The sequence below is a fragment of the Amyelois transitella genome, chromosome 26 (assembly GCF_032362555.1).
Source record: "Amyelois transitella isolate CPQ chromosome 26, ilAmyTran1.1, whole genome shotgun sequence".
NCBI lineage: Eukaryota > Metazoa > Arthropoda > Insecta > Lepidoptera > Pyralidae > Amyelois > Amyelois transitella.
The window spans coordinates 2,285,874-2,297,507 of NC_083529.1; the positions used below are offsets into that span (position 1 = coordinate 2,285,874).

Consider the following 11,634-nt stretch of genomic DNA (forward strand, 5'->3'; position numbering starts at 1 on the left):
AAAGTGATATGGACGTGATTATACATATGTATGTGTGTAAATTTTACCGAATTTCAATTTTAATGCGACAGATCTACGTCATCATTTAAATCATACTCGTATTGTGGTATGTATTTGTCGTATCATGTTACTTTTATAATGTTGTTCCCAATTTTACCTGCATATTTGTACCCTCTTCCAATACATACTCTATGAAGCGGGTGTGAAGGGCCGCGCGGGACGAAGGCGGGCTCTCAGTCCGCCAACTTAAAAATGCCGCCGCAGAGCCTCTGAATCGATACGATGCGCGTCACGTGCTGTCGGGCGCGACCAATAGCCGCGCTCGGGGGCCGGGCGGCGGGGGGAAAGCGGCGAGGGGGGCCCGCCGCGCGCCCCAATCGTCAGTGCACGAGAAACAACCGCGCGCGCCGGTCGTGCACCGGTTGTTCCCACTAGAAACACGAGTTTCACCGAAAACCGGTCCGATGGTTCGTGTCATGTTATAGTGCAGTGCCGCCGCAATGAGTGCGTGGACGGAGGACATGTTGTCCTGGCACGACGAGCGTCTCGGCCTCACCGAACTGCCGAGTACCAACAGGAGAAAACAACGCAGCGCGCCGTATAGGCTACATCGGCCGCATTTGCCCGCGCCTCACGTGCCCGAACCGCCGCCGGAGCCTCAGGGAACGCATATATCGAGACTGTATCCGGAGTTGTTGGCTTTAATATTCGAGAGGCTACCTGTGAGAGACCGGGGACGGGCGGCACAAGTGTGTCGCGCGTGGAGGGATGCCGCCGACAGGAGATCCGTTTGGCGAGGTGTAGAAGCTGCTTTACATCTGAGAAGACCAGCACCAGTGCTTTTTGCATCATTAGCTAGACGAGGAGTACGGAAACTACAGGTACTATCACTAAGAAGAGGCTTGAGAGACGCTGTAGCAGCGTTACCTGGTCTAGAATCGTTGTCGCTCAGTGGTTGTTATAGTGTAACGGACACAGCACTAGCCAGTGCATTCGCCGCAGAGCTTCCAGCATTAAGAAGACTGGATTTATCTTTGTGCAAACAAGTAACTGACTCATCACTTGGAAGAATAGCTCAGGCACTAAGTAACTTAGAAGAATTGGAGTTAGGTGGGTGTTGTAATATAACAGATACAGGTCTTCTATTGATAGCGTGGGGATTAAAAAAACTGCGTCGTTTAAATCTACGATCATGTTGGCATGTAAACGATACAGGTATAGCTCATTTATGTGGAGGAGTTGATTCTAGAGGGACGCTAGACTTAGAACATTTGGGATTGCAAGACTGCCAAAGGTTGACAGATGAAGCGCTTAAACATGCAGCAACTGGTCTTCCAAATTTGAAATCTATAAACCTATCTTTCTGCGTAGCCGTCACAGATGCTGGGTTGAGGCACCTAGCACGATTACAGCATTTAGAAGATATAAATTTAAGAGCCTGTGACGGCGTTTCAGATGCAGGAGTAGCCCATTTAGCGGAAAGTGGCAGGTTAAGAGCACTAGATGTATCGTTTTGCGATAAAGTTGGTGACGAGGCACTGTCACATGCGACTCTAGGATTATCAGGATTGCGCTCCTTATCTTTGAGTGCATGTCGACTAACAGACGAGGGGCTAGAACGGGTCGCTAGGTTATCACAACTAGAGACGTTAAATATAGGCCAGTGCACAAAGGTCACGGATAGAGGCCTGAAGGCTTTGGGTGATGGACTACTAAATTTGAAAGCGATAGACTTATACGGCTGTACGTGTATAACGCCACAAGGCTTGGACCATATCGTGAAGTTGCCTCAGCTCAGTGTACTTAACCTCGGCCTGTGGCATGTGCGGTGACCACACACACACTAGTCCGTGTCTGCGTGTTTGTGTGAGTGAGACGGCCATGTTGAAGTGAAGGAGCGTCAAGGTTGTATACTCAGGACAGTGAATAAAGGAATTAACCAATTTAAAGATATTATAACGAATTATTGTTAGGATGTGGGGTTGCTTTCTTTCTAAATGTTCTGTTTTCATCCAGTTAAGTTGTTGTTTACATTTGTTGTATTTGGATTCTGTGATTTGAAATTAATTGTCCTAAGTCGAGTTTCGAAGAAAGTTGCCCCAGCACCTAGTCGCTATATTGAGTCAGATCTTTTTAATTGGCAAGTTGTCCTTATCAATTTAAACAATATGTTTATGTTTTTATATTCTGATGACGTATTAATGATTAAAGCCGTACTTCCTGTATAAAAAAAAGAACGAAACCATTAAAAAGATCTGTCTTTAATATAATTGCTCCATTAGTTAGGTAGATATTTAGCCATTCTTCAAATTGAGTTTTCTGTTCGACTTCATGTGACATTTAATTTTAGGGTTTGTTAATAGTAAGTTTTATATTGTTATGAACACAATGGTCGGGGAAACCCCGTGTATCCTAGTATTGGAACATACGTATTAGGTAAACGTTTATGTTTTATTCAATAATTTTGTTCGTCATGACTTCAAAATATACTCAAAACGAAAAAGTTGAATCATCCTTAGTATTATTTTACGGAAGCGTGTTATAATATCATCGAAATAGACATCCGATCAAAAGTATCATAATGTATATAAAGAATTTTTTTTTCGAAATTTCTTTACGTTTTAATCCCTATCGATATAATTAAACATAAAATGCATTCTTTTTGTATATTTTTTCGCGTAAAAAAAATATTGTGGATACTACTTAAATAAAAAATCTATAATGATAGAGCTTTAATTTTCGAGCAGCTAACCCAATTCCAATTAGTTTTTGAAAAGTATCCTTTTGTAGGTAATTGACGATGGAATAGAACATTCATATAAAAAAAAAAATACCAGCAAAAGATAAACTAGAAACTAGGTACCTATCTATAGACAATATTTCGTCATGGCTAAAGTAAAAACTTTGAATCTAGCGTGATAAAGGAGACGTTGATTTATATCAACCATTTATAATGCTGCCTATTATCACATTTTTTTCATAAAAAATGATCAAACCTTGACATACTTTTTCTTTAAGTTGGGTAATACTGTCATGGGTGAAGATTATGTAGTTCACTACAAGGGCTCTAAAAAGTGAAACGAAAACTTGATTACAAATAAAAATATTAAAATTATAAAATACGTAACCCATCGTTTAAGATTAATTTTTTTTCCAATAAAATTCTTTGTTACTTTTTGCGTTATGAAGACTATATTTTATGGTGAATGATTTTGTTGATTTTCAGATTTGTTTTAGTTAATCTAATGCCAAATTATTCCTTTTATAAAAAAGACGAAAAACAATAAACACCAAAACTCGTTTAGTTATTAAAAAATGCGATAGATCAGTATGTTTTCTGCCAAGTAATTTTGATAGAACATAAGAATACCTGAAATATATCTGTTTGCCATTTTCTCTCCATCTATTCTCAAAAATCCCTAAAAAAATGCTTCAAGAAACTTACTATTCTTTTATGATATGCGACAAAATGTTCATACTTACAATATAAATGAACGTCATTATGATAAATGAAGGACCAAAACAATTTAATAAAAATGTGGGAGATCGATCCGTAATCTGAAATATTGAAAATAATGTTCTTTGGCCACAAATCTCGAAATGGTTTTTTAATCGGTTAAAATATTTTTATCTTCACTCGTGAATTAACTGGCTTCGTATTTTGGATTATCGATAACGCTTATAAATTGGATTTCGACATATAATAAATTCACTTTTACCATATTTTAATTATAATTTAATTTTTAAATATCTGTGGACATGTATATACATGTATCGTGTAATCTTACCGATATTTTTGTGCCAAATTGTAATTATTTATCCTTTAAAAAAATAAAGCTTTGAATTGCACAATAATTGGAATTTGTGTTCCATATCTCCTTATTGCATCTCCAAATTAGCAGAGCTTTAGAAGTAATATTCGTATCAGGAAAAAGTTGCCACAAATATGATAATTTTCAAACTCAACCCATTGTTGTCAAATTAGAATTGCCACAAAGGAGACAGTAATAGCTTAAGAATATCTGGTCAATTCAATTCTTTATGGTATGTCAGGTTTTCTAAAATAAAAAAAAAAACTTTTCGAAATAAAAATACCTACATTGTAAATTAATTATAATCAAACAATGTAATTATGCCATAAATCAACAATAATAGCTAATGTCTTGTTATTGGATATGACAGCTTTATGTTAGTATATATATTTGAGATTAGACAGGATTTTATAAATTCAACCCTTAGAACGATGAAAAAGGGGAACATGTTGGAATATAAAACATTAATTGACATAGAAACTATTTCGGAATAAACGATAGAAACGTTGCTTGCTCCTTTTTAGGAGTTATACACGTATGAACTGAATAGTTCGAGAACGCGTGCAATACAATTTTGTTAAATATTAACCGTTTTGTTTTGGCTATAACTTCATATTTTAACTTCAATTTATGTTATTTCTTTTTGAAAAATTCAACGTTATCAAAAAACACTTTTCTTGTTTTTATTCTGTTAGTAAAATAAAATGAGTTAATTATTTTTTCTTTGCTTATTAATATTGTATTATGTACTAGCGACCCGCTCCAGCTCGCACGGGTAGTATATAAAGTATCGTCTGAAAATTTTATACAGAAATGTAACTTTCCGAGATTAGCGCATACAAACAGATAGAGAACATTGGGGGATTTTACAATATTAGTGAATGGAAATATACAGTTCTGAGGGCAAAATTAGTTTGATGATATTTTGGTAAGTTGAATACGAACTTATCTCAATTTATATAATTGGTTTTCTGACTTTAATAAAGATAAGTTTCAGTTACTATTCTACTTTTAGATATTTTTCAAAATAATAATAGAACTACCTAAATCTGTTGTGAACTCCACTTTCAATAAATTTGTCATCATTTATTTAACCTTTTCCATCTTGGTACTTTGTAATTGTTCTTTTGTGTCATTTAATTTTATTACTTAGGTAATTAAATTTGGTTTATCGTTTCTATAAAAGTGTGCTAAATTCTTATTGTCATGTTTGGGGTATGTAAAACAATTTATAAAGTTCAAATGATACCAATAAATTTTGATAGATATTTGGAAATACTAATTTCTTTAGTTTTCTTCTTTTTGAGATCCAACTAAAATAATATACTCTTACATCATTACGCAGCCTGTTTGAAAAAATAACACAGTCACTCACAAACATACAGTTATTACAAAAAGTTTATAATAACGAGAAATTATTTTGCCTGCCCCATTTCTTGTTCCATTAGAATTTAGATTTAATGATTTATCCCAAATGACGAAGATCTCGTTTATATTATACGTAATTTGATATTATTAAGTGATTATTTTTGTATTTAACTGTCACATGAGGTCGAACTGGATTCAAACGTTGTATACTTCAAAGATACGTTGTTTTTGTACAAAACGAATGTAATATAGGAAAAATGTATTAAAAGTCATCGTTTAAGTTAAAAATGAATTTTATTTACCTCTTACTTTCAACTTTTATGATTTTTTTTATACTATCTTTCATACATAGTACATATATTCTCATTCTCCTGTGAGAATGAGAGTATATGTACTATGTATGAAAGCTAACAGTATTGAAAACACTGAAAGGCCACGTTCAGCTGTATGGCTTAATGATAGAAATGAGATTTAAATAGTGACAGATTGCTTCGCAATACAAGAAGAATCACATGTTTAAAAGCCCATCCCTTAGTCGCCTTTTACGGCATGCATTGGGTAGGGATCAAATGGTTTTTCTTCTTTAACTTTTTTCTCTTAGATTTCACGGGTCTACACCCCGGATCTATACAAGAATTAAAACTAACGAAACAAAAAATTTACAATTGATAAAAAATAAACTAGGTAGGTACCTACTTACATTAAAAAAATTAAGATAAATAAATACAAGACAATATTCATCAACACAAATAATAAAAAAAGAACTTAAGTAATAATATAGTTCTTTAATTTCTTCATAAATTGTGTTCAGAGATACTGTAATTTCTATAAGAGTTAGCAACAATTGGATCGTCTGGTGTTATTTTGATTTCAGACTGGCTTTAAATTGATACTTACTACAAATTGGACTCAAGATTTATAATCTGTGTGCCGTGTGGTTGTCGGCACTTGAGAATAGAACCGTGGAAGTCGTAATAGGCGACTAAGGGATAGGCTCATAAACTTTTAATTTTAACAGATTTTCTTATCTCTAAAAATGACGTCAAATCATAATCTTAAAGTAACGTAGTCGATAATGACCGAAGTCGAGGCACGGGGCATTACATACGATATCTTATCTTTGTAAAATTTTGGTCGTAAATAAAATGTTGATAAACATAAAGATGTCCTTCTCTATCGCACAAAACTTGACATATGTGTAAATAGTACCTGCTGAAATTTTTGATTATGTTCTTTGTCTATGATTTGCCTTTGAATCACATCCGAACAGAGTTTTTGAAAACTAAACTATTACGAATATAATATCACCTCGAAAAGACTGATTTTTAGGCCTTTTGGCTATAGGCCACAACAATCGTTTTGGATAACTTTTAATGGTGCAATTGAGATTCAAATAGTTACACGTTAATAGCCCATTGCCTAAAAGAAGTTAATTTGCCTATCCCTTAGTTGCTTTTGCGACATCTATGGAAAATAAGGGGAGAGTTCATATTCTATTTATTGCCGGCACTAACACAATTTTCGGGACTATTACAATTTATGATACTATTATACCTACAAGTGGAAAGAGGTAGTTTCTGCCTACCCCTCCGGGAAAGAGGCCTGATTTTATGTTGTGTTTGTATTATACCTACAATTTAAAAAGAAACCTTTAACCAAAATGTTGTGTAGGTACAGGATAACCTACCTTTTTCGGTGACGTAATGTGTTGTTGTCGAAATATCAAGAAGATAATAGATAACACTGTCGTCGTTTATCATAACAATCGTTGGGAATGTCATTTGCGCGTGAGTGGATGAATTGTAGGAAATAATTAAAACAAACGTTTATTGAAAAAAAAAAAATACGCTTTTTATTTAAATAAATACCTAACAAATGTGTAATAAATAATATTTTTAAAGAAATACGTAAGTGTCGAGTTAAAGGATTAAAAAAAAAACAAAAAGAAAGTTAATAAGTCTAAAATTTTCGAAAAATTAGAAATTAAGTGTTTCTATCAGCAATGCAAGTCTAACTTGAAAAATATTTTTTACTGTTTACTACCCAACAATGAATTATAAACCTATTATTTTGTATGATCAATTGAAAAGTAGGCCAACATTCTTCATGGCTGAATTGACGCTGTACGTACGCCTCGTCATCTCCAGTCAAGGTTTTGTGAAGGATGATTTCATTACTCAATGGTTTTCTACGAAATACCTATGACTTGTTTAACTAAAATATAAATATATTAGTAATACCTATAGTGCGTTTATGCAGAATTCTTTTTTTGCCATGTGGTTCCCGGCACCAATATAAAAAGAATAGGACCACTCAATTTCTTCTTTCTCCTCTTTCTCGTGGATGTCGTAAAAGGCGACTAAGGGATAGGCTTGTAAGCTTGGGATTCTTCATTTAGACGACGGGCTATCAACCTGTCACTTTATATGAATCTCAATTCTATTAGTAAGCCAAACAGCTGAACGTGGCCGGCCTATCAGTATTTTCAATACTGTTAGCTCTGTCTACCCCGCAAGGGATATAGACATGATTATATGTATGTATGTCTTTTTTTGCCGTCTTGATAATCCTTATCTCTCTGGAGAGTTGCTCGGGATAGGCCTTTTTAAACACGATCCTGGATTGGAAAGCTTAGTTATTTGCACGAAGAACCTAACCCATAATGAATCATTACTTGGACTATCGAATATTTTTATAAGAAAAAGCATTTATAGGCCCAACTTTTTCAAGAAAACGACGAGCCTGCGTGGAAATGTATCACTTACTATGAAAATTTGCAAATAGAAAGTATATTCTGCGCTCTCTATCGCGAAACTGGCTTGATTATTATATAAGTAAGTGTGATATATATATAAGGTATGTGATTTATCTTAAGTATGTTCATGTAGGTTTATATAATATTATTTATAGCATATATAAGTATCTCGGTATATTGAGAAAAGAATTTACTATTAGTTAAGTCAACGCTACCCGCGTATATTGTCTTTGTCAATGTGTGAAGTTATATCCACAATTTAAAGGTTATCTAAAAGAGATCTTTTAAGGGATAAGGTCGCCTTTTTATGCAATGTTTTTAAATGCATGTGAATTTGTTGTAATTTATTGTGGTGCAATATAGTATCGTTTACTCCGGGAATGAATGAAATAATTCAACAATTAAAACAGAACGATGTTTAATGCAAAGGATGCATCCAATTGAAACTATTAGTCACTTAACTCAAGAAAATATTTAATAATGTACACATAACACATAATTAAGAAAAGAGGTAGGTATTAAAGAGAAATTGGGCAGCATTTATCGCAGGTGCAGGATAAACAAATAAATTGAGGGCCACCTACAAATGAATATTAGGTTTTTAGCAAAGCCCAAGGGAACTAAGATTAGTTTTTACCGGGATGAATTTGGTACCCTTTATCCTTCTCTAGTCTCTTAATTATATGTACGAGAAATTTCAAGAATGTTGGTTCAGAAGAAAAGGCGGTTACAAATGAACAAGCTGTTTTTCGCGTTTATAATTAAGGATGGATAAATATCTTAAAAGTGAACTCTGAGACACACACTATAAAAGATGTGATCTCCCCTCCGGGAGAGACACTGAAACAATGTTTAAATATCATGAATTATTTTGTCTGCAGTTTAAAAGATTATTAATTTATAATACGTACTCATACACAAGATTTTATCTCTTTCTGGGAAGACAGAGCCACCAGTGTCGAAAAAATTGAAGGGCCATCAACTGTATGGCTTAGTGATAGAATTGAGATTCAGATAGTGACAGGTTGCTAGCCTATCGACTAAAAGAAGAATCTCAAATTATTGTGCAGTAAACTTCTAAATTCTTCTCTCTTAATATGAATCTTCTAAACAACTTTAGTACAATAAGGTTACTTTGAAACAATACAATGCCCCGACTCTGCCCACTTTTCGCCGCCAACCGCGTTGCGTAGTTTCAGGGACGAGAAACAATAAGTAAGTATGTATAACCGCTCATTCTGATAATATCATAGAAGTAAAGTCACAATTATAATTCTAACTAAGTACTAAATATATCCATTTCTTGTACTAAAATGTTGAAAAATCTTAAGGGAAATTTCTTTACGTTGCAATTACTTATAAGAGTTTTTAACAATTTATAAAATTTTGTCTTTTGTTTACTAAAAAAAAAAAATGGATTACACATTCCTTACTGAGTCAACTTTACTCAGTTAGATCTTTGCAAAGAAATCCAAGCCATTGGTCCACTTCATCAACTGATGCTCCACTGTTATCTATCAAAATTAAAAAAAAAAAACATAACTCCTTAATGTTCTTACTCTGTCTTACTACATCGGTGTCAAAGAGAGATCCTATTTCTAAATAGCCGGGACACAAACGGGGCAGATTATTCTCTATATTTTCTGTAACATTATGGTACCAGATACCTACCTTCAGAAACGTCCCTAACGGTTCAAGCCCTTTGTCGGTATTATGTCTGTGGACGCTTGGAACTTTGAACCGTTTTTTTTTATTCGAAATACTTGAGCGAAGGATATCTGTTTTTTGGCTTCAACTGCCTTCAACGTTGGGCTTTTGTTTGAAAAATAAGTTATTGTTCTACGATTTTGAACAATGTTTCTTAACAGTAAAATTTGTAAGTAATAACTGGTTTCATGTTATACAGTAATAGATAAGTATTTTCTTTAATAACGTAGGAGGTAGCTCTGGGTCTTTATGTGATTTCATTACGAATGCTATCTTTTTACCTAGTTACTGAAGTCTGTAATGAGCGATTTACTAAATGCAAGTAAGTAAGCACTTACCAGGCTGAAGAAAAAAACACTAAAAGAGATATCATGATATGTCTTAAGCACTCATAGCGTAGTGTCACTGTCACCAAAAAATAACAAGAATCGCAAGTATATGAATTTCCTAAGAAGTTCAACTTGTTTGTTTTTATATTTTCTGGTGACATAACCATCAATATGAAGAATAATATGAATAGCACATTGGTCTTAGCAAATCGCAAGAGAAAAAAAAACATATTTACAAAATTTCAACAAAAACATCCTTTTCCCATAGTACAAAATTAGTGACATAAGTTGTAAAAAAAAAACCAGGCTATGTATTCTCCACTTAAATATGTTTCTCCGTGTCGCGAGCGGACATTTAGGGTGTAAGAAAAAGTCGGCATTTTCAAATTAAGAATACAAAACAGTTTGTTTAAAATAAATCCAGGGTAATTATAATTCTATTTATGGTTTTTTTTTGACAATTGGCAATAGTGCGCAATGGTGTTTGTAAAGTTTCACTTTTATGGTTGGCGGATGTATGTCTGTCTTTTCAAGACATTTCAAACAATAAATAGTCATAATAGCTACGTTATTACGCTTTTTAGCGCAATTTAGATACAAATGTTAAAATTAGTATTGTCTTTTTTTCGTCTTTGCGTAAATATTGTTCAACCAAATGATTTATAGTTTACCCTTTGTCCACTTAACCAGTTACAATTACGAGACCTTATTTTCTCTGTTTGGCAATTCTGTAAGAAAAGAATTTATTGTTTTAGTTTCGTTACTTTGTCTATTTCCGATATTAGGTAACACCACCTTTTGCGGAGAAATGGATATATGTATGTAATAAGTCAATATATTATACTTTACATATAATTAAATCTTTTCACAAAAGAAATAACCACCAAAAAAAAGCATGTATTAGGAAGTCTAGAAAATGTTCAGCAATATACAAACAAGCATATATGTATGTACCCGTCTCCTCCGACGTTCGAGGCGTGTTCGAGTTCATCTTGAGGAAGAGGTTCCCGAGGGCCCTAGATGAAGCCTGCTCCTCCTTTTGAAGCAGATACATTGCGACCAAAGAAGAACAAAGAATAAATGAACCAAAATAATATGTTTTGCAAATCCTCCCCATCTTCCCCACGCAAAAAGCACCGTGACAGGTCGACTTAACTTAAGCGAGAACTAGAATTCCAGATTTAACCTTGACCTTTCATGGTCGACTTAACTCTGGAACTCTAGTTGTCGCTGCAAGAAAAATCAAGATGTCCATTTAATTATATGGCATGTATCACTTAAACCTAAAGCGGCTTTGAAGCAATGCGAACCTACAAAACCCCTAAAACGGACCTTTAGCTTTGAAGCACAGCTAAGGATACAACCGTGAATATACAGAAACAATAGAGAGAGACAGAAATAGTATTCTCTTTCTGTTTCTCTTACTTTCACAATTTGTAAACAGCACATTTCAAAGACTTTGACATAAAGACGATTCGACGTAAAAGACAAACCTTTTCATAGATTTGAATACACAATGGGGTAATTGCAAGTCGACCATTATTACAAAAGTGTTTATTAATAAGTATTTACTTTTATGGTTATTATTTTGTAATATTTATGAAACTATTAAAACATATTTATTTAATTGCTTTTAACAAAAAAAAAATCTCATCATTTATTT

At 33.9% G+C, this 11,634-nt stretch overlaps 1 protein-coding gene across 1 annotated transcript; it reads left to right on the top strand.

The window, feature by feature from the left end:
- Positions 1 to 256: 256 nt before the first annotated feature.
- On the top strand, positions 257 to 3,999 carry LOC106138481 (F-box/LRR-repeat protein 14). Its single transcript, XM_013339638.2, has one exon. The coding sequence runs from the start codon at positions 501 to 503 to the stop codon at positions 1,830 to 1,832; it is 1,332 nt and encodes a 443-aa protein (XP_013195092.1). The 5' UTR covers positions 257 to 500; the 3' UTR covers positions 1,833 to 3,999.
- Positions 4,000 to 11,634: the final 7,635 nt, after the last annotated feature.

Excerpts from the sequence above, each read along its gene's own strand:
- LOC106138481 (XM_013339638.2), top strand. The coding sequence starts at position 501 with ATGAGTGCGTGGACGGAGGACATGTTGTCCTGGCACGACGAGCGTCTC.